Here is a 27,583-nt window from a genome sequence, read left to right on the forward strand (position 1 = left end):
CAACATCGCCACTGACACCACAACACACACAGATACTAAACAACATCGCCACTGACACCACAACACACAGACACTAAACAACATCGCCACTGACACCACAACACACGCAGACACTAAACAACATCGCCACTGACACAACACACACACAGACACTAAACAACATCGCCACTGACACCACAACACACACACACTAAACAGCATCGCCACTGACACAACACACACACACTAAACAACATCGCCACTGACACAACACACACTACACAACATCGCCACTTACACCACAACACACACAGACACTAAACAACATCGCCACTGACACCACAACACACACATACACTAAACAACATCGCCACTGACACCACAACACACACACATGATACATACACAAACCAAACAACAGCCACTATTACCACAACACACACAAACCAACATGGTCACTATAGACATAACACACAGACACGATGCACACACCAATCAACAAAGTCACCACAACGCACACAGGATGTCCATGCACACAACATAGTCACACAACACAGGTGCATATATTCGCGTAGTATATCGTTACAAACGCAAAGCATACACGCACAAAACACACAACATCAACCGCAATTCGACACCAAGTGGCGGCGGCGATGTCACCACGGAGATTGTGCCAGGCTAGGTGCACTTTGAGGCTGCCACGTGAAGTCTCGAAGGCTCGCTACTTCCAGGAAACGGTCAAGGGACAGACTCAAAGTGTCATGGGTTGACTGCTGTGCCAGGCTAGGTGCAGGAGGTTACGGGACGGACACAGATACAATGGGTTGGTTGACTGTATCCCGTCGCTGCATTTTATCCGCCCGGCGCTCCGCTCGTTGTTGTAAGCGTCGCTCCTCTGCCCTCCGCTGTTGTAGGAGGGCGACTGCCTCCAATTGCCCTGTAGCAGCGTCCTTCACGAGCCTCCCTGTTAACACAAAGCCAAAAGGTTCCCGACAAAGTGTTTAACAGACTATTGGGGCAAATGTTGTTCGCGAGCACCTATTAAGGCTGGCAGGGCGCAAGGGGGAGAGTGGTGAGCACCACGCCCGGCCGCCTTTGTCTCCACATTGCTTATGTTTACACACCGCGCCAGGTACTCATTTAGGACTGAGTCGGTCTGGATGATGCCCAGGACCTATTCAGGTATCAGTCGCCACTGATGTCAGCCGTGACCGGGAATTGAACTCGAGTGGTCAGGTTTGGAGCGCAGTGCACTAACCACTCACAACACTGCCGCGTTCCACTGTTACACACACGTACAGCACACAAAGACCTCTCGTATAGTCTTAACAGACTGTTGGGGCAAGTGCTGTTAGCCAGGACCTATAAAGGCCGGCACACGAGGATGACCATGACTATGCCCGGCCGCCTTTGTCTCCCTGCTGATTAATGCTTTGCCGTTGCTGTTACAAGGTTTTGAGCAGGGCTGTGACGATGAATCGAATTCACATCGATTGTTAAGATCACGATAAATGGTAGCGGAATCTAGCGCGTCATAAGCCACGTCTTCCCACGCGAAGGCGCACGAGATCACGTGCCCCCCTCCAGCCACCAGAGGCCGCTACCTTCACGATAACATCGCAAACAATCGATTCTTCTCTCGAGCAATTTTATGGGTGTGAATCATCGCCTTACCCCCACCAATGTAATGGTCTCGTGTGGGGGGCCGGGTCGGTTCGCGGGATGCAGGGGCGGAAGGGAAGTGGAGGGAAGGTGGTGTGTGGAGGGGGGGGGGGGTCTCTGAGGTGGTGGGGGCGGAGTAGGCGCGGGAGGGGTCTCAGTGCTGCCCTCTCGCGTCCTGCCCGTGTGGGGAGCGGTGGCGCAGTGATGATGGGTCGACAGCCTCAAATGAGTAGGGTGCTTGGTGCGGAGCGTCGTAAACATCGCCATTAGGGAGACAAAGACGGCCGGGCGTGGTGCTGGCCACATCATCCATCGCCTTTGCGTGCCGGGCCGGCCTGAATAGGTGCTCGCTAACACACGCTTGCCTCAACGGGCCACTCGGGCTATACGAGCGATTATCTGAAAATCTGAATTTTTATTTTATACTGAAGGAATCCGATGAGCTGTGAAGCTCTTTTTCACAGATGTCCATTATATGGACCGGCCTCGCCTAATATCGGCCCAGTCTTAAATGAGTGCCTGGTGCAGTGTTCAAACTTCATCACTGGGGAGACAAAGGCGGTCTGGGTTTACCTGGTATGAGAAAAAATAGTTTTCGTTTTATTTTTATATTTGTTTAAGTGATGTATTTAACTTTATTATACTTTACAGTCATATCGTGTTGTTGTACTGTTTGTTGTTGTAACGTTCTGAGCCCGTGCCCCTTGCTGGACGTCTGTGAATAAAAGAGCTTTATAGCTCATCGGATTTCTCCACCGTAAATAAGCATTCTCATTCTGGTGATGGGTCGGTCACACGATCGACTCATTTGTCTTGTCGAACATAATAGGCGCGCGCTCAGAGCACCCGTCTCAACGGTGTACGAGGCCAGACTGGCATCTTTGTCCGTGTGTTGATGTGTACATTGTTTTTTTTACGATACAGCTACACTAAAGGCCTGAAAACATGTTTTGCCTAAATTGTTTGAAAGTGCCCCTGGCGGACAGTGAATAATTTGTCATGATGAACGCAGACTTGTCAGAGTCTGCAGCGCGCAGGCGGTCTCGGAGTATTCGTCGTGCGGTGGTGTGTGGCTTGCGCGCGTGTTCGCCTTCGTCTTTGTTACAAGTCCAGACACACACAGGGCCATCAAGGGCTTACTCACACGTACACAGAGACGCGGGTCCCTTCGTATAGCCTTCAGCAGACTGTTGGGGCAAGTGCTGTTCGCGAGCACCTTCAGCAGACTGTTGGGGCAAGTGCTGTTAGCGAGCACACTTAACAGACTGTTAGGGCAAGTGCTGTTCGCGAGCACCTTCAGCAGAGTGTTAGGGTAAGTGCTGTTAGCGAGCACACTTAACCGACTGTTGGGGCAAGTGCTGTTCGCGAGCACCTTCAACAGACTGTTAGGGCAAGTGCTGTTAGCGAGCACCTTCAGCAGATTGTTAGGGCAAGTGCTGTTCGCGAGCACCTTCAACAGACTGTTAGGGCAAGTGCTGTTCGCGAGCACCTTCAGCAGACTGTTAGGGCAAGTCCTGTTAGCGAGCACCTTCAAGAGACTGTTAGGGCAAGTGCTGTTAGCGAGCACCTTCAGCAGACTGTTAGGGCAAGTGCTGTTAGCGAGCACACTTAACAGACTGTTAGGGCATGTGCTGTTAGCGAGCACCTTCAACAGACTGTTAGGGCAAGTGCTGTTAGCGAGCACCTTCAGCAGACTGTTAGGGCAAGTGTTGTTAGCGAGCACACTTAACAGACTGTTAGGGCAAGTGCTGTTAGCGAGCACCTTCAGCAGACTGTTAGGGCAAGTGCTGTTAGCGAGCACACTTAACAGACTGTTAGGGCAAGTGCTGTTAGCGAGCACCTTCAGCAGACTGTTAGGGCAAGTGCTGTTAGCGAGCACACTTACCAGACTGTTGGGGCAAGTGCTGTTCGCGAGCACCTTCAACAGACTGTTAGGGCAAGTGCTGTTAGCGAGCACCTTCAGCAGACTGTTAGGGCAAGTGCTGTTAGCGAGCACACTTAACAGACTGTTAGGGCAAGTGCTGTTAGCGAGCACCTTCAACAGACCGTTAGGGCAAGTGCTGTTAGCGAGCACACTTAACAGACTGTTAGGGCAAGTGCTGTTAGCGAGCACCTTCAGCAGACTGTTAGGGCAAGTGCTGTTAGCGAGCATACTTAACAGACTGTTGGGGCAAGTGCTGTTCGCGAGCACCTTCAGCAGATTGTTAGGGCAAGTGCTGTTAGCGAGCACACTTAACAGACTGTTAGGGCAAGTGCTGTTAGTGAGCACCTTCAGCAGACTGTTAGGGCAAGTGCTGTTAGCGAGCACACTTAACAGACTGTTGGGGCAAGTGCTGTTAGCGAGCACCTTGAGCATACTGTTAGGGCAAGTGCTGTTAGCGAGCAGACTTAACAGACTGTTGGGGCAAGTGCTGTTAGCGAGCACCTATGAAGGCCGGCACGGCACTAGAGGGTGGCCAGTGCTTATTATGTTAACACACCGCACAAGGTACTCATTCAAGGCTGAGTTGACCTAGGGGAGGCACAGAACCAATGTTGTTGGCCATGAAAGGGGATCGCCACCAAGTGGTTGCGAGGTCAGCACGGCACTTGCGCCAGGCTAGGTGCACTCTGAGGCCACGTGAAGTGTCGAAGGCTCACTGCTGGCTGGAGGACAGACCCAACTGACATGAGTTGACTGACTGAGATGACTGGAAGATGAACCAGCTGTGATCCTTACTGTGCCAAATTGATGTCCGTTTTTTTTCGCCCGGCGCTCCGCTCGTTGTTGTGAGCGTCGCTCCTTTACCCTCCGCTATTGTTGGAAGGGCGACTGCCTCCAACTGCCCAGAACAATCTCCATCGAGGCTGATTTTGACAACGCTGGCACCAGCCATCGGCAAGTCCACTCAGCTCCACATTCTCCTGTACCGCATCAGTCCATCTCTTCTCCAGCCCGTACCGCGCCCCCTCTATCCATCGAACAAAGACGCGTGGTTTCAGATGCGCCATCAGCGGCCGTCTGAATCGCTCTTCCTTCCGATATTAGGAAGCCGATGGAGCGATGCACTTTTACATCGTCACGATGGAAAGCTCAGTCTTTAGAACTGCGTTTTGTGTTTCGTTTGTTGTCCTTCCCCCGCACCTCCTATTAGCACGGTTGGCTACGTACAGCGCGAAGTAAATTCAACAGCCATATACATACACCACGCCGCTTGTGCCAGACGAGGTGCACTATGTACGTTGAACGTCTTTCGCACCGTACGTAGCCAACCGTGGGCTAATCGGAGGTGCAGATGCATGTATACATCCACACCCGCTCACATTTACACACCTATGTACAAAACGACAGAGATAAAGATCCCCCTTATAGCCTGCTGGGGCAAGTGTTGTTTGCGAGCATTATTAAGGCCGTCACGTTATCCGTCACTTCGTACAACAAAGGAGTTGCGTGACAGCACCACGCCCGGCCGCTTTTGTCTTCCCCGGTGCTGATACTTACTATGAAACATACTAACGTGTGTTTACCCTGCCTGGAAATACAGCAGGAGCTATGTTAAGATGTTCAAACACAGAATGGATACCCTTTTTCAAGGAATCAAGCACTGCATTAACGACAGTACTTGCGGTGAACATTGCAAACGAACATGCTCTGATAATGAATATATGATGCATTGCCTTTGAAACTGTTTGGCCTACACCAAACACAGCAGCGGCGTTCTTTATGGACTCGTCTCACGAGCAGTGTCAGACCAGCGACCAGCGACAAAAGGCGAACAGCACAAAGACAATGCCACACGTGTCAGAGAGCATTGAGAGCTCGGGACGAGCAGCAGTATCATGGGATACCTTTTTGGGCAGTATCAAAATAATAAAAATAATAATTAGGTTTTACCTTTTCTGTCAATAGAACATTTGTTAAGGTGTTCAAACGCCTGTTTTATTGTCAGAAAGGGTAAAAAAAACATATTTTTATTTTTCATACTTTGAACATTGGCAAAACATTCCTATGACACTGACCGCACGACATTCAAGACGCATAAAGCGAATGTACAAACAGTGTACGCACACATTGTCAACGAAGACAAAGATCCCCCGCTTAGCCTTAACAGACTGTTGGGGCAAGTGCTGTTAGCGAGCACCCTATGAAGGCCGGCACAGCACACGAAGGGGTGGGTGGCCAACACCACACCCGGCTGCCTTTGTCTCCCCAGTGGCGATGTTTTTACGCACCGCACCAGGTAATCACTTGAGTCTGAGTCGACCTAGAGGAGGCCCAGGACCGGTTCAGAGAATCGTCACCGGTGTTGGCCGTGAGCGGGAATCGAACTCGGGTCGCCACGTTCTTAGCGCAACGCGCTAACCGCTACACTACCGCTCTCACATGTACATTGTAAGCATACACATATATACACAGTATACAAAGTCAACGTATTAAAATCATAATCGCACACCATAACGCGCGATAATAAACACATTGATCATATAAACACGCAATATACACACACGCACCATAAACACGATGTGGACACGATACTAATTCACACGACCGATGCACAATAATAACAAAACAACATGTACACACTATAGTCAAACAGAATAAGCACAATAATACACTGTCTATATTAATATACAACAAATATTTGCATACACTTGACAGGCTGCACACGTTATTCACAACACATACTTTTATATATACAAAATGTAAAGGCACTACCGTTTGTGTGCACACAATACGCTCGCTATATATCACACGCGACATTGACACAACATCCACAAGAGACCGACACAGTTTGTATCAAGGCCGGCAGACGGTACGCAACAATCTCACAATCTTTACACAACAACCGCCATTCAGTGGCGGTGACTTAACCACGACGCTTGTGCCAGGCTAGGTGCACCTGAAGTGCCACGTGAAGTGTCGAACATCCGCTGGCAGGAGGTCACGGGACAGACCCAGGTGCCATGTGTCTACTGACTGAGATGATACACAATAAACAAAGATCCCCCGTGTAGCCTACACAGACTGTTGGGGCAAGTGCTCTTCGCTAGCGCCTTTGAAGGCCGGCACGGCACACGCGGGAGTGGATGGGCAGCACCACGCCCGGACGCCTTTGTCTCCCGAGTGGCGATTACTACACACCGCACCAGGTACTCATTTGAGGCTGAGTCGATCCAGGGGAAGCCCATGACCGGTTCAAATAATCGTTAACGGTGTTGGCCGTGAGCGGGAATGGAACTCGGGTGGGCGGGTTCGTAGCGCAGCGCGTTAACCACTACATGACCACTCCCCCACAATACACACACACAGACACGATATAAAACACTTCACTTGTGTACGGGGACGTGACACGCGCCAATAAACGCTCTCATATGCAACGTTAGAATGTGGGCGAGAAACGATTGTTTGAGAAGGGCTAAACATTGGTAGACATTTGACCGAATTTCGTTGCTTGTAAACTAAAAACATCACACACACAAAAACGAGTCCCATCATCAGTGAACCAAGCAATTCGCCTCGATTCACCGCCAGTGAAATAGCATCCCGCTGCGGGCGAATATTACCGTATAATAATAGTCGCGTGCGTGTGCGCGCGTGTGTGGAGAGGTCATCACGACCGCTAAGCTATGCAGTGCCGGATTATCCGAGTAGCAAAAGTAGCTACACGCACATGTAGTAGCTACACATGTAGTAGCTACTACATTCAGCTACACATGTAGTAGCTACTACATGCAGCAGCTACACGTGCAGCAGCTACTACATGCAGCAGCTACTACACGTGCAGCAGCTACTACACGTGCAGCAGCTACTACACGTGCAGCAGCTACTACACGTGCAGCAGCTACTACACGTGCAGCAGCTACTACACGTGCAGCAGCTACTACACATGTAACTACGGGCCTCGCACTTTCAAGGGCCCCGCGCTAAATGCTTTCAAGCTATCACTTCCGGTTCAGGGATTCTGCACTTGCTCTATTACTATAGAACTATACCGCCTTCGACTTTTATGAACGACTGGGTGTTTAAGGTTAACGATTTGTCGTATTCGCTAGCTGTATAGCAAATGAAAAATACAATTACTTTGTTATGCAAGTAAAATAATTGTGTTTTAATATTCGTATTTTTTAATGTAGGGCCCCTTTATAACATATGCTAGAGCCCATGCACCAGCTTAATCCGGCACTAAAGCTACGTTAATAAGTTCAATGCCTGATCACGCACGTCAATCACGTGACTGCTGGCACAGGAACCCGGCACGCGGAGTATTTGTTTCACAAGCCTGGCCCTGCTGATGAGTCCAGAAGGTCGAAACGGGTCCAGGGTTCGCTTGCTCACCCAGACGACGCGGGTCAATGTCAGTCCCTTTAAATTCTCGCGCGCTACACAGAGACAAAGATCCCCCGTATAGCTCGAACAGACCGTTGGGGCAAGTGCTGTTAGGGAGTAGCACCTGTGAAGTCCGGAACGGCACACGGGGGGCGGTGACCAGTGGCTAGCACCACGCTCGGTCGCCTTTGTCTCCCTCGTGGCGATGTTTTTTTTTTATTATACATCGTACCAGGTACTCGTTTGAGTCGACCCGCGGGGTGTGACGGACACTAAAGCCGGTAGAAAGCGGATATTTGACGGGCTTAGAGGTGTTACTGGCGTCCTAAATAATGATAACAACAACATTATTATTACTTAGAAACGTGAACATGTTGACGGCCCTTGTGGTGCACGGATGAGCCGTATCATTACGGCGTCACGAGGGTTGCTTGCGCGTGCATCCTTCCCCACGCTGGTCGTCAGTGCGGGCTGCTGAAGAGGAGGAAGGAGGAGTTGTTTGGCTCTGTAGGGGCCATAGGCCCGGTTCAAAAATACAGTACAACTCACTCGTCACGAAGTCACTGTTGATGTTAGCGCGGTATAACGTGTACACAACCCAGTGTGGTGTACACAACGCTCTGCAGTCTACAGGCATACTGTTTATGTAGCTTTTGTGTTACCCTGTGTACCACGTGTGTACACACAACCGTTCAGTGAGTACTATGCGTGCACTCGCTGTGTCCCCCGTGTGTGTAAACACACGCACACAAATAGTGTACACACAGCCATGCGTACACTGTGTGTGTGCGCACGTGTGTGTATGTGTGTGGGGAGCGATAGTGTAGCGGTTAGCGCGCTGCGCTATGAACCTGGCGACCCGGGTCCGATTCCCGCTCACGGCCAACACCAGTGACGATTATCTGAACCGGTCCCGGGCCTCCCCTAGGTCGACTCAGCCTCAAATGAGTACCTGGTGCGGTGTGTAAACATTGCCACTAGGGAGACAAAGGCGGTCGGGCGTGGTGCTGGCCACCCACCCCCTCGTGTACCGTTCCGGCCTTCATAGGTGCTCGCTAACAGCACTTGCCCCTACAGTCTGGTAAGGCTATATGGGGGATCTTTGTATGTGTGTGTACCCGGCGGCCGTCTGTTCGCGCCGTGCGTCGCGAACATACAGCGCGAACCCCGGAACCTGAGAATCGGAGCCTTGACTCGGGTCAGGGGTTAATTGGGGCTTAATGTCTCAATCGGCTTAACTGGGATTGGAGTGTTTCTCGCGGTGTCCCGCGTCCCTTAAATTGGTGTTAGTGCCCTACTTGCGTGTCTGATTGAATTTGGGGGTGTGATGGGGGGTCACGGCTTAATGTGTTTGCGTACGATTTTAGTGACACCCGTTTAATTGGAATCGCAGGCTTTTTGTTGCATGTGGCGTTTGTGCCTTAATTGAGTCTCAATTCCGGTGACGAATGATGTTTGAGTGAGCTTTGGCGTTTGATATGTATTTGTTCTCTAATATGGGCTTAATTACTTAAGCTAAGTGATAAGACAGCACTTTTGTCACACTCCACTGCTGGATGAATATGCCTTCTGGTGCCGGATCGCCCGTGTGGGCTGTTTGACCATACTTCACCCCGCTCGTCAGTACGGGTTGGTGGTGGGAGGGGTAGGGACACGGAACCGGTTTAGACGAATCGCTCGTCACTGATGTTAGCCGTGGCCAGGAGTCAAGCTCGGTTTGACTGGTTCACAGCGTAGTGCGCTAACCACTGTGCCACCGCTCCATCCTTCGACTGGGTTAGGCGACTTTTACGAAGGTTGAGGTGTTGGCGGTCGTGCTGTTCATCTGAAGGTTTTCGGGTTGTATCGCGTGTTGTTCGGTATGATGCCCGACGTTTCGCGCCGCGTGCCGCGGAACGAATGGCTCGGGTTCATGGTTCAACGGGGCTGTAATGTCCACGTGCATTCATGTCAAGGGGTGACATCTCGCCTTGAACTCTCGTTAAGATTGCCATCGTCAAATAGCGTGATTCGACAGCTTCAATAGATTAATATCATCAACAGAAGTCAGCGGGCAGGGTCAATCCACTGCTGGATGAAGGCCTCCCCAAGCCGTCGCCATCTCTTCACGGTCTCGCGGATGCAAGGGCCCCACATCGCTGATGCGGCACGGGGATGAACCCCTCGCTCCGTCTCCCCTGGGCCCGTGAGCGTTCGCGCGCCCCCCTGGCCGACGCTCCGTCGACACGGGCACTGGCCACTACCACTGCTCGACCCTCAAGGTGATGTCTAACAACTCGGGGTGGGGGTGGGGGGAGACGAAGGCGGCCGGGCGTGGCGCTGGCCACCCAACCCCCCCCCCCCCCCTCGTGTGCTGTTCCGGCTGCTACTCGCTAACAGCACTTGCTCCAAAAGTATGTTGAGACTATACACGGGGGATCTCTGTCTTTATCTTTGTGTGTGTGTGTGTGCTACGAACCCGACCACCCGAGTTCGATTCCTGCTCACGGCCAACACCATTGAAGATTATCTTAAACAGGTCCTGGGCCTCCCCTAGATCGACTCAGCCTCAAATGCGCACCTGGCACGGTGTGTAAATATCGCCACTAGGGAGACAAAGGCGGCCGGGCGTGGTGCTGGCCACCCCACCCCCTCGTGTGCCGTGCCGGCCTTCATAGGTGCTCGCTAACAGCACTTGCCCCAACAGTCTGTTAAGCCTATCCGGGGGATCTTTGTCTTCGTGTGTGCGCGCCGTGGAGAAGCGGTGGAGCAGTTTGTCGGCATAGTGCGGCGTGAACCCGGACCACACGAGTTCGATTCCCAGCCACGGTCAACGTGAGTGGAGAGTGCTAATCAGTGCGGTGTGTTAGCACTCCCCACTCACGGTTAACGTGAGTGGGGAGTGCTAATCAGTGCGGTGTGTTAGCACCACCACTGAACACACAGCATCACACACACACACACACAACCCGAGACAGACGGTACAAACGGGGCAAACACGACTTTATTTCGACTAAAAATCATGATCTTGAATCGTAAACATACATCCAAATCGCCGGTACGTGAAATGTTGAAGTTTTCGTGACTGCAGGGATCCATACTCTTTGGTTCTTTCGGTGAAATCACGTAGGTAGAAAATAAAATGAATTAAATCACGACGTTTCGATTGCAATACAAGCAATCATCATCAGGTGGGAAAACCACAGCAATATTTTTTTCTTGTTGTGGTTTTGTTTCCATTATCAGTGCACTTGTGTTGTACACAGGTGTGTTGAACTTCTTTTTCACCGTACGTAGCCAACCGTGCTAATCCGAGGTGCGTGTGGACAAGGTGAGGGCTAGGACCGAGGTTCGGGTGAGGGTTTCGTGGGATAAGGGAATGGAGTTCGGGAAAAGGGGTTTGGGATATGCTTGGGGTTAGCTTTATTGACAGTATTGAGGTCAAACGTAGGGGTAGATATGAGGTTAGAGTTAGCGATAGGTTGTTAAGGAGACGGTCCAACTCAATGTTTATTTGCTACACGGAAAATCCCGTTTCGCCAGTTACCCAGCTGGTTTAGCCAGTTGCTGGTTCGGGGACACGGTTTGGGAAAAGGGTTTCGGGGGTTCGAGATAAGGGTTATGGGGGAGTGCTGCTGCTGCATCATCATCGTCGTCGTTCTTCGGTATGTCTCGAGTCCTCACGCCGCTCTCACCTCGCTCCTGGGGACTCAACCACAAACCCCAGCGGAGGGTGCGCGTCCAGTCACCACAGCTGCCGCCGCCGCCGTAACGAATCGACGGCGCGTGGCCATCATTGGTGGGGTTTTGTTTGTTTATCCGGAGGAGCCTCGCCGAGTTTTGCGCGAGGAGCCCGCTGCTCCTTACCCCCGCACCTCCGATTCGCAGGGTTGGCTGCGTACGGCGCGAAAGAAGTCCAGCGTACACACCACGTACCACGCGTACCGTAACATACCGTAGCGGTGGCTCCCTTTGCCCTGTCTGGCTCCTTGCTGCCCCGGTAGGGGCCGCTACGCGCTCGGCGTTGAGGCTGCCCGGGGGCTGAGCGGGGCAGAGGGGTGCCCCCACCCCATCCTCCTCCACCTCGTCTCCCCGCCCCGCCCCTCCAATTCCCCCCCCCCATACCCCTCCCCCCCATACCCCTCCCCTCCCCCCATACCCCTCCCCTCCCCCGCTGGGGGCGAGGGGGAGGGGGCACGGCCTCGCAAACGCCACGCATCTCGAGCGCCCGGGCAGAGCGCTAGTGGCCAGAGTGGCGCACGTGATAGGGAAGATTCACCCCCCCCCACCGCCCACCACCCCCCCCACCTCCACCCTTGCGCCTGCCGTCAAAACTAAAAAGCGACTCGCATGGGTGCAGCGTTCACAGCCATAATTCATAGCCCGCGCCGAGCACAGCGCGGCGGTTTTTGCACAGCGCGGCTGCTGCTGCTGCTGCTGCGGCGGCGGCGGTGAGAGCGCGAGTCGACGAGCGAGTGAGTTAGTACCCGAGGTAGTAGCCGAGGGTCGGTACCGGTGGAGTGAGTGGGTGGGTGGGTGGGGGGACACGCGAGCCAGACCTGCTGGGGGAACTCCGCCAGCTCGCGTCGTGGTCGTGGCGCGACCACAAATCACGGCTGTGCGGGGGAGCGGAGGTGGTCAATTAACGAGCGGAGTAGCGGGGGTCGCGCTGAGGACGATTTACACACTCCCCCCCCTCCCCCTCGCTCGCTCCACGCGCACTTCGATTTACACACTCGGGCCGTTTTTACGCACTCGCCAGATTTACGAGACGCGCGCGCACACTCACGCTCCCCGAGCGCGCACGCACGGGCACGCGCACGCGCGCACTTACGCACGCAACTTACGCACGCAACTTACGCACGCGCGATGAGTTCGTATTTCGTGAACTCGTTCGCTTCTGCGCGGTACCCGAGCGGGGGTCCTGACTACCCCCTAATTCCGGGGTACGGGGACCCCGGTGACCCGGGTGACGCGGGACCCGCGGGACCCGCGGGAGAGGGGTCCTACGGAGATGCGAGGTGCGGGTTCGACTACAGTGGCATCGACCTGAGCTTGCGGCGACCGCACGGAACTCCGCTGTGCGGCGCGGGACTCGCCAACGGTGTTGGTGGCGGTGGTGGTGGTGGGGACTACCACAGCCAATCCGGGCGACACAGGGACCGACTGGCTTGCGGTGGCATCGGCATCAACAACAACAACAGCAGCAGCAGCAGCGGCGTCAGCTGTACGGACATCAGCAGCATCAACAACAGCAGTAGCAGCAGAAGCAGCAGCAACAGCAGCTACATCAGCAAGGCGGAGAGCTATTCGCGGAGTCCGGTGAGCGGTGGTGGTGGCGGCGGTGGTGGTGGTGGTGGAGTTGTGGAGACTCTGCGAGATTCTGCCCTCCCGGCAAACGGCGGCCCCGTGGTGCCTGCGGCGAGGCAGCAGCAGCAGCAGCTGGCGGGGGAGAAGCCTCCTCGTGACGGCGAGGAGGCGCCGCAGATTTACCCGTGGATGAAAAAGTTGCACCTCAACCACGGTGAGGGCGCGTGGAAGACGGTGGCTGCCGCTGCTGTTGTTGTTGTTGTGGAGGCTGTTGGTTATTGGCGTTGCTGTTGCTGTTTTATTGGTAGTGTTGTTGGTGGTGGAGTTGTGGGGAGCGGTGGTGTAGCGGTTAGCGCTACGCTGCGCTACGAACCTGGCGACCAGGGTTCGGTTCCCGCTCACGGTCAACACCGGTGACGATTATCTGAACCGGTACTGGGCCTCCCCTAGGTCGACTCGGCCTCAAATGAATACCTGATGCGGTGTGTAAACATCCCCACTGGGGGAGACAAAGGCGGCCGGGCGTGGTGTTGACCACCCACCTCCTCGTGTGCCGTGCCGGCCTTCGTAGGTGCTCACTAACAGCACTTGCCCCAACAGTCTGTTACAGGCTACACGGGGGACCTTTGTGCTTGTTGTGGCTGGAGGGTGTTTGTGTCTGTGTCGATATTGTCGCAGTGTTGTGGGCAGTGTTTATAAATGTTGACGATGTTGATTGGTGGTGGTGGCGATGATGTTGTAGGTGTTGTTAATGTCGTGTTTTGTATTGGTGTCGGTTGTTGTTGTTGTTGTTCGTGATGTCGTTTTCGTTGTTGTCGATGTTGCTGTCAGAGTTGTTGTCGATGTTGCTGTTTGCTGGGGTTGTCGATGTTGGTGGTGTTGTTGTTGGTGGTGTTGTCGATGTTGGTGGTGTTGTTGTTGGTGGTGTTGTCGATGTTGGTGGTGTTGTTGTTGGTGGTGTTGTCGATGTTGGTGGTGGTGTTGATGTTGGTGGTGTTGTCGATGTTGGTGGTGGTGTTGATGTTGGTGGTGTTGTCGATGTTGGTGGTGGTGTTGATGTTGGTGGTGTTGTCGATGTTGGTGGTGGTGTTGATTTTGGTGGTGTTGTTGTTGGTGGTGTTGTCGATGTTGGTGGTGTTGTCGATGTTGGTGGTGGTGTTGATGTTGGTGGTGTTGTCGATGTTGGTGGTGGTGGTGTCGATGTTGGTGGTGTTGTCCATGTTGGTGTTGTCCATGTTGGTGGTGGTGGTGTCGATGTTGGTGGTGTTGTCCATGTTGGTGGTGTTATCCATGTTGGTGGTGTTGTCCATGTTGGTGGTGTTGCCCATGTTGGTGGTGTTGTCCATGTTGGTGGTGTTGTCCATGTTGGTGGTGTTGTCCATGTTGGTGGTGTTGTCGATGTTGGTGGTGTTGTCGATGTTGGTGGTTTTGTCGATGTTGGTGGTTTTGTCCATGTTGGTGGTGTTGTCCATGTTGGTGGTGTTGTCCATGTTGGTGGTGTTGTCCATGTTGGTGGTGTTGTCGATGTTGGTGGTGTTGTCGATGTTGGTGGTGTTGTCCGTGTTGGTGGTGTTGTCCGTGTTGGTGGTGTTGTCCATGTTGGTGGTGTTGTCGATGTTGGTGGTTTTGTCGATGTTGGTGGTTTTGTCGATGTTGGTGGTTTTGTCCATGTTGGTGGTGTTGTCCATGTTGGTGGTGTTGTCCATGTTGGTGGTGTTGTCCATGTTGGTGGTGTTGTCGATGTTGGTGGTGTTGTCGATGTTGGTGGTGTTGTCCGTGTTGGTGGTGTTGTCCATGTTGGTGGTGTTGTCGATGTTGGTGGTGTTGTCGATGTTGGTGGTGTTGTCGATGTTGGTGGTGTTGTCGATGTTGGTGGTGTTGTTGTTGGTGGTGTTGTCCATGTTGGTGGTGTTGTCGATGTTGTTGTTGATGAGAGGCAAGGCGGGCATGACACGTAAGCAATGGTGTCCTAGGAGGCTCGAGGGGTATATCGGCTCATCCTCTACAGCCCCACTCTCTCCTCTCTCCAGAACTCCGTGACTCTCGACAACTCTCGACAACTCTCCAACCCTCTCCAACCCTCTCTATCCACCTCGACTCTCTAAACGTCCGTGCCTCGTCGCGGACTGACTAAGCTATCTCTCTTGGACTCGTCTCTCGCGGAGATACTCAGCCTCCACTCTCTCGACGTCTCTCTCCCGGGGGGCTCTGAGCTCGGGATACTGCCCCCCCCCCCCCCCTCTGTATCCCACTCGAGGTGGCTGCGTCCACAACCTCATCGATTCCCAACTTTCTAGTTTGCTGTGGCCTAGAGACCCCGGGGTAGGCAACACGCGGCTCTTTTAAGGGCTGCTTCCTGACGCTATTCGTGAAGGGTCACCGTCTCGTGATTCACCCCGCAGTGCAATGCGGCTCTTGAACCACTGAGTTGGGTTTTTGTGTTTTAACGAATTCGCAACAAAAAATGTCACGTCTTGTTATTTTGGTTGCCTCTGACCCCTGGGGGTTATACGCTGCTCCTCTCGATCGCACTCTTTTTTAAATCTCTCTCTAGCTCAGAACTTTATCTCTCGAGCACAAAATGCCCGATAACATCCGTTAAAATCGCCGTGGCCTTTAAAAACAAAAAAACACATTTTTACTAGGCAACGTTTCGGGCAATGGCCCTTCGTCACAACCTATAGAGAGGCACTCTCGACTCCACCCCACCCACGCTGTGTCCCACTCTCTCTTATCAACCTCTCAGGAGTCCACCCTGCTCTAGACCTACCTCTAACCATCAAACACAGACGACGGTGGTCACCGCATCGCGCGGCGCTTTCAGATGCGCTTCTGCGGCCGTCTGGAACGCTCTTCCTTCCGATGTTAGGACGCCACTGGCGCTGTGCACTTGTAAATCAGCCAGATTGACGAACTCCTTCCTTTAGAGCCGCTTTTTTTTGTCCTTCCCCCGCACCTCCGATTAGCTCGGCTGGCTACGTACGGTGCCGAAGAAGTTCAACATAGCCCACTGTGTGTCTCTCACTCGTACCCACCTTCTCTGAACTCCTCTCAGTGACCACCGCGCTCTGTGCACCAGCCTCGGTCATCACCGCCCAACACTGCCCCGAACGCCGCTCACCGCCTTCAACGTCGTTGTCACCTCGCCTGGCCGTGCCGGAACTGCGCGCTCCATCTCTCACCACCGGACCGCCTCACCTCATCCCCCGCCTCATCCCCTCATCTCATCCCCTCACCTCATTCCCCATCTACCCCAGCTCCACCACAGTGGGCCAGCGGCGGGGCAAAGTGTGGGTATCACCATTTAGATGGACGCCACGGTGGCGAGGAGATGTTAACTACCTCGATCCAGACCCTGACGCCTGCTGCGGTATGCTTGGAGTTTGCGTGTCTCTCTCCCCCGTGGTCGCGCGGATTTTCTCCGTGTCCTCTGGTTGGCCCGATGGTGTCAACGAGTCTACAACGTTTGTTATCCACTGTCTCTGAGGTCTGTCTGCGTGCGAAGAAAAAAAACGGCCATTCCCCGAAACGTCGGCAGTTATATATTTATTGAAATTTCGAAAATATACAGGGCGCTTCAAAAAAATGTTGACACTTAAGCGGGACTCGTTTTGTAATGGAAACAAGAAGGGATGATACTACCACTGTAACGTGATAGCAAATGTAATGTTAATAGCTTTTCAAAAAAGTCAAGGAGTCTCCACTTGTTCGCCATCGTTGCCAACGCGTGCCCTGGAATCTTCTCCAGGTGATCTCCAGAGCCCGGTGGCACATTTCTTGTGGCGTTGTTACAAATCCTCCGGAGTGTTCACATTTTTTTGAAGCGCCCTGCATCGTGTCAGAGGGCAGCGTAATGAGGAGCGGTGGCGAAGTGGTTAGCGCGCAGTGGCTGTTAGCGCACTGCGCTACACCAAAGTTCGATTCCCGGCCGCGGCCAACATTCTCATCAACCCGCACACTGACCAGACGGGGTGAAGTATAGTCAAACAACATCCACAATTGTGGGAAGGCCTTCATCCAGCGGTGGATCGGCAAGGCGATGTAAATCGTCACAACGATAGATGCCATGTGTGCTCTTGTTACGGGGGATTTGCTAGCTTAGTGCTATCGGGTGTCTAAGTTGGTACACCGCCGCTGACTACTTTGTTACGCAGCAGGTAGAACGCGAATTTAAAACACTCAGCACCACATTCGTCGTTAACACTGTAGCCTCACAACAGGACATTTAATAATTGGCCGACGTTTCGTGGAAAGTGCCTTCGTTCACGTGTACACGCACACGTCTACACACCGAGGTTTCCGAACCTCCAGTCCTTGCCACCACCACCACTCTGCTCCGCCTTTCCGCAGTTACAATCAATTACCCATTCGAATACGAATTAAGTCTCTTTTCACGCTGCACGCGCCCGATGATTGTTGTTAAAACACGTGCCACGTGACCCGCCGAGCAATTATCGCCGTGTGTGTGTGCGCGCACGCGCTCGCATCCACACGTGGATCACGTGGTATACGCACAGCCTGAGAGCTCAATCTTAATTTGGATCCTCTCTCTCTCTCTGTATTTCAATCGGATCTCTGCAGAGCAATAGAGCGGGAATCGAACTCTGGTCGCTGGATTCGGTAGCGAAGTGCGCCCACCACTTCGTCGCCGCTCTACATATTCGCACACGCGAAACACGATTATCTGAACCGATCCTGGGCCTCCCCAAGGTCGACTCGGCCTCGAATGAGTTTACCTGGTATGTTGTGTAAACATCCCCGCGTGGCGCTGACCACCCACCCCCGCGCGTGCCGTGCCGGCCTCAGTAGGTGCCGCTCACGGACGGCACCTGCACCCCAACGGTCTGTTGAAGGCTACACGGGGGACCTTTGTCTGTGTATACAAACTGCCTTTGTGACGTGTCCGCGCAGACGGGATATCCGGCTCGGAAGGGAAGCGCTCGCGCACCGCCTACACGCGCTACCAGACGCTCGAGCTGGAGAAGGAGTTCCACTTCAACCGCTACCTGACGAGGCGACGCCGCATCGAGGTGGCGAACGCGCTCTGCCTGAGCGAGCGGCAGATCAAGATCTGGTTCCAGAACCGGCGCATGAAGTGGAAGAAGGACAACAAACTGAAGAGCCTGAGCATGGCTGCCGGGCAGGGAGGCATGTACCAGGGTTGATGGGGAGGAGGAGGAGGAGCAGCAAGGGAGGAGGAGGAGAAGGAGGACCCGGACTAAGAACTTCGGTAGAACCCTCTGGTGTGCGCGCCGTCGACTCATTCGCACCTTCGTTCATTCGTTCATCCGTCCATTCATTCATCGATTAACTTTATTGAGAAGCAGGCGAGAGAGAGAGAGAGAGCGACTCATGACCCAGGACTTTATTTTGCTCACTCGATTATTATTCTTTTTATTCCCGAAACGCTTCTTGCTTGGCTGGCTGGGTTCGAGTCGGGATTCTCGGTGTAAGGCACTACCACGAGAGTACAGGGTATGGCCGGTGGAATATATAATAATCATATTATTCTACCCTATAGTTTTTTTTTATAATACGATAAAAAACAGGTTCATCGAACTGTAGGGGGTATGCAATGGGGGCAATGTCAGGCGCGGTGGATGTGGCGTGCCCAAGCCGAGCTCCTGGGACAGCATTGCGGACTGTGCGAGCTGCAACGAAGCGCTGCTTTGTGACAGCGTTTCCCTGAGACACCCAGCTCCAGGTGCCATCTGGGATAACGCGATTTCCTGGTTTGTTGTCAACTGGAGTTTTTTTTTTGCTGGAGAGTGAATTCGATCCGAAGTCTGCATTCTCTTGGGCCCACAGGCTGAATAATTTATCTGGCCTGGTCTGCATGAATTATCTGAGCCAATCTCGTATCTCGGGTCCACAGGTTGAATTCATTATCTGGGCCAATCTCGTAGCTGGGGGGGGGGGGGGGGGCAGGCTGAATGAATTATCTGGGACAATCTCGAATCTTGGGCCCCCAGGCTGAATTAATTACCTGGCCCGGTCTGAACGAATTATCTGGTTCAACCGGATATCTGGGAACCAATGGCTGAATTCGTCCTGGAATAATGGTAACTACTTTTATTTTCGGGCCACCCAGAGTCGCCTTCAGTCGCCTCGAGTTGGCTATCCCATGGGAACGCGGTGTTCGTTTATTTTGTAAGGTAGACCTGGGCTACAATGAAGATGTATTATGCATGTAAAAAAAGCGTCGCAAAAAGATTATAATATAAAACAATATATATGAACATGACACGAAGTGTAACAGTTTACACTTTAGCAATATACGACTTAGACATGTGGGTAAGATTTCAAGTTGCATTGTGGCAGTGAGGCGTGGGGCATGTGATAATAATACGCATCACTTTCACACTCTTCCAATAATGAGATAGACTCTCGGCTTTGAATCGTGAGACTTAGTGACTAATCTACTGAGTAGGTCACTTGAGGACCAACACATATATATATACCAACACAGGATACTAAGGATACAGAGACACACACAGACAACACCTGAATAGACTGTTGGGGCAAGTGCTGTTAGCATGCACCTATGAAGGACCGCACGTGACACAAAGGGGTGGGTTGCCAGCACCACACCCGGCCACCTTTATCTCCCGAGCGGCGATGTTTACTACACACCGCACCAGGTAGTCATTTTGGGCTGAGTCGACCTAGGGGAGGCCTAGAACCGGTTCACATAATCGTCACTGGTGTTGACCGTGAGCAGAAATAGAACCCCGGTCGCCAGGTTCGTAGCGCAGCACGCTAACGGCTACACTACCGCTCCTAGATAACAGCTACACTGTCGCTCCCCACAAGACATACAGATACCAGGACACGCACACAGATACCAAGACACTTAAGTGGCGGTGACGTCCCCACGACGCTTGTGCCAGGCTATGTGTACGTTGGATATATAGAACACACACACCCACACACAAATAACACGAATACTTACAGATATCAGCAGAGATAGCAAAGCAGTTAGCAATACACACGCAGATACCAACCCAAGATAAGATGCACAGATACCAACACGCACAGATAGAATACTCACACATGCAGAAACTACACGGATACCAACATAGAGATACCAGCAGATATAACAAAATAAATATATCAATTACACACACAGATACTAAGATATACAAACAGAGCTAACAACATAGACGAAGACCCCCTATATAGCCTGTAACAGACTGTTGGAGCAAGTGATGTTGGCGAACACCTATGAAGGCCAGCACCACGCCCGGCCGCCTTTGTCTCCCCTAGTGGCGATGTTTACAAACCGCAGCAGGTACTCATTTGAGGCTGAGCTGACCTAGGGGAGACCCAGGAGCCGGGTCGGATAACTGTCACCGGTGTTGGCCGTGATCGGGAATCGAACTCGCCGGGTTCGTAGCGCAGTGCGCGAACCGCTGCATTACCGTGCGTGTGTCAACACAAGAGCCACACACACCGGCTCGGAGAGACACACACACACTGGCTCACAGAGAGACACACACACTGGCTCACAGAGAGACACACCGGCTCACAGAGACACACACAGGCTCATAGAGAGACACACCGGCTCACAGAGACACACACACCGGCTCACAGAGACACACACACCGGCTCACAGACACCGGCTCACAGAGACACACACACACACAGGCTCACAGAGAGACACGCACACTGGTACACATATACACACACACACAGGCTCACAGAGAGACACACACAGGCTCACAGAGAGACACACACACTGGCTCACAGACACACACACACAGGCTCACAGAGAGACACACACACACAGGCTCACAGAGAGACATACACACACGCTGGCTCACAGAGAGACACTGGATCACAGAGAGAGACACACACAGGCTAACAGAGAGACATACACACACTGGCTCACAGAGAGACAGACACACTGGCTCACAGAGAGACATACACACACACAGGCTCATAGAGAGACACACACAGGCTCACAGAGACACACACAGGCTCACAGAGACACACACACAGGCTCACAGAGAGACACACTGGCTCACAGAGACACACACACAGGCTCACAGAGACACACACACTGGCTCACAGAGACACACACACTGGCTCACAGAGAGACATACACACACACAGGCTCATAGAGAGACACACACACTGGCTCACAGAGAGACACACAGGCTCACAGAGACACACACACAGGCTCACAGAGAGACACACACTGGCTCACAGAGACACACACACAGGCTCACAGAGAGACACACACTGGCTCACAAAGATAGACACACACAGGCTCACAGAGACACACACATGCTCACAGAGACACAAACTGGCTCACAGAGACACAGGCTCACAGAGAGACACACACACACTGGCTCACAGAGAGACACACACTGGCTCACAGAGAGACACACACTGGCTCACAGAGAGACACACACACACTGGCTCACAGAGAGACACACACTGACTCATAGAGAGAGACACACACACAGGCTCACAGAGACACACACACACAGGCTCACAGAGACACACACACCGGCTCACAGAGAGACACACACCGGCTCACAGAGAGACACACACCGGCTCACAGAGAGACATACACACACTGGCTCACAGAGAGACACACACACTGGCTCACAGAGAGACACACACACTGGCTCACAGAGAGACACACACACTGGCTCACAGAGAGACACACACCCTGGCTCACAGAGAGACGCACACTGGCTCACAGAGATACACACACAGGCTCACAGAGACACACACACTGGCTCACAGAGAGACACACACACTGGCTCACAGAGATACACACAGGCTCACAGAGAGACACACACATTGGCTCACAGACACACACACTGGCTCACAGAGATACACACACAGGCTCACAGAGAGACACACACACTGGTTTATAGAGAGAGACACACATCACATTACATAGTCTGTGTAGGCCGAGGTCACCCGAATTTATCTTCTGCTCTTCGATACGCGTGAGTGTGTGCGTGTACATTGAGCACGTGTATGTGTGTATGCTGTGAGTATACACTGCCCTGCAGTCTGGGCTTCATGTAGCCTGCGTAGAATACTTGTGTACAGAGGTGCACTATTTATGTATACCTAATACCTACTCACCTACTCACCTGCGCACCTCACCATCCACCTGTACCTACCCAGCTACCCACCCCTTGCTTACCTAACTACCTACCTGCATGCTCACCTACCAACCAATCCCCTACATATACAACTATCTATACACCTACCCACTCCCTAACTACATAAACACCTACCTACTCACCCATGCCCCTACCGAATTACCTAACTACCTACCAACTTTCACACCACGTATGATGTATACATATCGATCCACTCAGTTTCCCACCTGCCTCTTACCGATAAAAAATATCTACCTACCCCCCCCCCACCTACCCACCTACCTACCCACCCACCTACCCACCTACCTACCTACCCACCTACTTACCCCACCCACCTACCCACCTACCCCCCCCTACCTACCCACCCCCCTACCCCCCCCTCACCACCTACCCACCTACCCGTACACCGACACGCCTTGCCGAGCCAGCCGTGCTAATCGGAGGTATGGGCGGATTGACATGGTTGGTTACGTAGGGTGCGAAAGAAGTTCAACATATATACAGCCAGCTACCGAGCCACGTCTGCACGTGTATACTCTGCATTCCGATCCAACCTCCTAGACCTGCAGACCTTGACAACCTACCTAAATACATTGACATCTGAGAACATACCTATCCACGTGACCCATTTACCAAACGTCCTATACGCCCACCCACACACCTACTCACCCACCTACCCATCTACCTACTTACCCACCTACCCACCCACCTACCCACCCACCTACACACCTACCCACCCACCTACGCACCCACCTACGTGTAAATGGGCCGTGCTCAGAAATTCAACAAGTGCATGCACCTTTGTTGCCAGAAAAAAAAGTGAAAAACCTATTCTCATATTTTGCTGGCAAAGGAGATCCCATGATGAAAGTGCATGCACCGCACATGTTTTAATCCAAATGCGAGCTGGCGGGCGTGTACCGCTCTCTCCACACAAAGACTAAGCCGAAGATCCCCCGTGTAGCCTTAACAGACTGTTGGGGCAAGTGCTGTTAGCGAGCACCTATGAAGGCCGGCACAGCACACGAGAGAGGGTGGGTGGCCAGCACCACGCCCGGCCGCCTTTGTCTCGTGGCGATGTTTACACACCACACCAGGTACTCATTTGAGGCCGAGTCGACCTAGGGGAGGCCCAGGACCGGTTCAGATAATCGTCACCGGTGTTGACCGTGAGCGGGAACCGAACCCGGGTCGCCAGGTTCGTAGCGCACCGTAGCGCTAACCGCTACACCACCGCTCCCTCGCACATACACAGACACACACACAGACACACACAGACACATACACACAGACACATACACACAGACACATACACACAGACACATACACACAAAGACACATACAGACACATACACAAAGACACATACAGACACATATACACACAATATGTAGATGAACTCCCGAGTCCTTGAGTCTCGTAGTACTGCCATGAGTGATGTGACTACCCAGTACCAATCCGCCGTGCAGGCGCCAATGGAATGTGTGTACATTGTATATGTACGATTATAATTGATAATGTTAATAGTTACAATACCGTTGTTGTGTAATTTACTGTTCGTAATCTTATTGCATTGTATTATTACTGTGGTGATTCGATATTATGACGATCGTTTAACGTTATTCTTCTTATGCGATGGACACTTGACATAGTGGTAGCCAATCACCGGTTGTCGTTAAACAGGGTGTTTCTCATCGGGATGTGTGCGCGTGACAATGCATCGATTACCATCGATTTATATCGACGGAGTCGCTCGCACGTGGACGTGCCTGCAACCGGTTACTCGCAGCAGAGTACAAACCGTGCGCTGCAACAGGATGATAATGTTACAGTCGTAACAGGATAAACGTCTTCTTTGGGTCTTTCGGTAAAGCCGCGTAGATAGAACACATACTAAAAATTATAAGTATTATTAATAATAATTATGTTTTTTATTATGTGTATTAATAACGCGGCTTTTACCGAAAGACCCAAAGAATATGAATTCCTGCAGTCACGAAAGCTTTAAGTCAGGATACACGTAATTAATTATAAATTATGATTATTTTTTAGGCCCATATATGGAGTAATGGAGCGTGGATAAGGCATACTGGAACGACGTGTTTTTAGCGATTCAGTAAGCGATTAAACGGGAATCGACCGATGTTTTTGGTTGATCGGCTTTCTTTTACATTGACAATAATGTATCCATCATTCTCTCGCGGATTCATTGTATCCTGTTTACAACTCTGTTTACAATTGTAACATTTTGTTCCCTGGTACAGCGCGCGTGGTCCTTTTCCGCCCTCGATCTGCTCGGCCAATCGAATCGACGCGATTCGTCACCACGTGACGGCACGCGCGCGGCCGTGATTGGCCGCCGTTGCAAATGCGCAACTGCTCGCTGAGATGCGGACAAAGCGGTTGCAAGCAATTCACTTTTTTTTGTTGCAGGCGATCTCAATCGCTCAGGCGTTGACCTGGATTAAGAATCGATTATTATTTTTAGATTCTGTCGACGCTCCGTTCTAAGGGGGATCGCGTGACCCCGGCAGTCGCTAGTGGCCGCTACAATCGCCACACAACGTTCAAAACAATTATCGCATCGAAACTATTAAATTAATTGGTCGCTGGTGTTTGGCGTGGGCGGGGGGGGGATTATTATACCCCTGATGTTGAGTGAGACTCCATCAGGCATTCGGTGTCATGATGGTGCAAGTGATTGTGCAGTGATGGTGGAAGTGATGGTGCAAGTGATGGTAATTGATGGTGTTGCATTGATGGTAATCGACAGTGTTGCAGCGATGGTAATTGATGCTGCCGTGATGCTTCATTAATGTGGCTTCTGCGAGACTCCCAGATCTCCACGACCCCCTTTCCTTTAAGCCATTAATTTAAATCGCGAAAAAGAGCCGCCGACTCTGGGTTTAGACTCGCCTGCGCCGTAGCGAGAATTCCTTCCCTGTCCTCGACATTCGTTCAATAAAAAAAAAACGATTTCAATTCAAGTTTCCAGACCCTCGTGTGATCTCTTCCCTTTTTATATATTTTTTGTTTGTTTCGCTGCCGTTCAATTTCCACTCCGTCGCCGTCACCACGTTGCCCGCTCCGTTCTGTGGACGCGGGATGTTTCTACGTAGCCACCGATGCGGTCTTCTGTCGACGAGCCGCGGCTGGAGTTGTTGCTTATTGTTGTTGTTGAGTATCCACAAAGACAAAGATTCCCCCGTGTAGCCTTAACAGACTGTTGGGGCAAATGCTGTTAACGAGTATCATCTATGAAGGTCGGCAGGGCACACGAGTGAGTGGGTGGCCAGCAACCACGCCCGGCCGCCTTTGTCTCCCTCGTGGCGATGTTTACGCACCGCACCAGGTACTCATTTGGGGCCGAGTCGGTGAGTATCAACACACACGACACTCGTCAAAAAACAGTGTGTGGCCTTAGAAACAAAAATATATAATAGCCGACGTTTCGGGAAATAGGCCTTCATAGCAAAGTACCATTGCCCTAAATTATAGCAATGCCTTACGTGTACCTGGGTGCGGTACGTAAACATCGCCAGCACTCGGGAGACAAAGGCGGCCCGGCGTGGTGCCGACCTTCGTAGGTGCTACTCGCTTACAGCACTTGCCCCAAAAATCTGCATAGGCTATCAGGGGGATCTTTATCTTTATTGGGTTGTGTTTTCGGGAAGCGGTGGCCCAGTGATTTGCACACTGCGGCCTAAGTTAAATTCCCGACAACGGCTACGATCAGCGGCGTGTGATATCTGTAACTTGGGCCACCGCTAGTTCGACTTGGCCTTAAAATGTGTACCTCGTGTGGCGTTTACTCGGCAGCACTGGGGAGACAAAGGCGGTCGGGCTGGGTTCTGGCCCAACCGTCTGTACGTCTACACAGAGGGGGGGGGTGATCTTTGACTAATAATGTGTAAATGTGTTTTATAATGTGCAAATGTGTGTTTGTATTCAGAGTGTGTGCCCGTGTCAGAAGTAGTGTGTATTTCTACAATATACAAACAGACGTTTATATATATACGTATGTTGAACTTCTTTCAAAAGTATATATACATAAAGTATACACACACATATATACCCTACGCACACAAGATACGAGCTGGCTGCTCACCGTTTTTGTTGAAAAATCCCCATTTAAAAAGCGACGTCATTGTTGTGAAAAGTAAGACATTCTTTGGGGGAAATGTTGCTTTTATAATGACGGTGAATAAACGTGGTAGTTTGAGGAGCGGTGGCGCAGTGGTTAGCGCACTGCGCTGACCTCTGGCCAGAGGGGTGAGTCAACCCACGTGGTGTGGGGAAGTCGCCATCCAGCAGTGGACTAACACACGTTTGTTTACGTGTTATTAATTTAAATGTTTGTCCACAATAAATGTTTGCCGTTTCAATGTGTGAGTGTGTTAGCGCACTATGCTTCGAACCCGGCCACCCGAGTTCGATTCCTGCTCACGACCAATAATAACGGTGGTAATGATTAGAACCAGTTCAGGGCCTCGCCTACGTCGACTCAGCCTTAACTGAGTACTGTATCTGATGCGGTGCGTTAATATCAGCACTGGGGGATACAAAGGCGGCCGGGCGTGGTGTTGGTGGCTGTGCCGGCGGGCGGGCTTAGTGCGAACCTAACCACTCTCTCGTGTGTCGCTTCGCCCTTAATAGCAGCTCGCTAGCAATGCTTGCCCCAATAGTCTATATTTGTATGTAACTGTTGATGCGTGGCTCTGTTAGCGTGCGCGTGTTTTGTGCGAGGTTCTATGTGTGTGTCTATGTGTGTGTGTCTGTGTGTGCGTCTGTGTGTGTGTGTCTGTGTCTCTGTGTGTGTGTCTGTGTGTGTGTCTGTGTGTGTGTCTGTGTGTGTGTGTGTGTCTGTGTGTGTGTCTGTGTGTGTGTGTGTGTCTGGGGAGCGGTAGTGTAGCGGTTATCGCGCTGCGCTATGAACCCGGCGACACGGGTCCGATTCCCGCTCACGGCCAACACCCAGTGACGATTGTCTGAACCGGTCCCGGGCCTCCCCTAGGTCGACTCAGCCTCAAATGAGTACCTGGTGCGGTGTGTAAACATCGCCACTGGGGAGACAAAGGCGTCCGGGCGTGATGCTGGCCACCCACCCCCTCGTATGCCGTGGCGGGCCTTCAAAGGCGCGAGCGAACAGCACTTGCCCCTACAGCCTGGCAAAGGCGACATGGGGGACCTTTGTGCTATTGTATGCAATTGTAATAATAC

General features: G+C 52.2%; 1 protein-coding gene across 1 annotated transcript; it reads left to right on the forward strand.

Annotated features, from left to right (window-relative positions):
• The first annotated feature begins 12,107 nt into the window (after nucleotides 1-12,107).
• Nucleotides 12,108-25,350, forward strand: LOC103091810 (homeobox protein Hox-A5). The gene is made up of 2 exons (XM_032957295.2): nucleotides 12,108-13,451; nucleotides 18,149-25,350. Exons 1-2 carry the CDS (start codon nucleotides 12,797-12,799, stop codon nucleotides 18,400-18,402), a joined length of 909 nt encoding a protein of 302 aa, XP_032813186.2. The 5' UTR covers nucleotides 12,108-12,796; the 3' UTR covers nucleotides 18,403-25,350.
• Nucleotides 25,351-27,583: the final 2,233 nt, after the last annotated feature.

This window comes from Petromyzon marinus, chromosome 19 (assembly GCF_048934315.1).
Source record: "Petromyzon marinus isolate PM22_M1 ecotype Great Lakes invasive population chromosome 19, UKy_Petmar_22M1.pri1.0, whole genome shotgun sequence".
Lineage (NCBI taxonomy): Eukaryota > Metazoa > Chordata > Hyperoartia > Petromyzontiformes > Petromyzontidae > Petromyzon > Petromyzon marinus.

Bases quoted from the DNA above. Each gene is read 5' to 3' on its own strand.
- LOC103091810 (XM_032957295.2), top strand. From the start codon at position 12,797: ATGAGTTCGTATTTCGTGAACTCGTTCGCTTCTGCGCGGTACCCGAGC. The intron at 13,452-18,148 runs GTGAGGGCGCGT...GTGTCCGCGCAG, and splicing joins AAAGTTGCACCTCAACCACG to ACGGGATATCCGGCTCGGAA.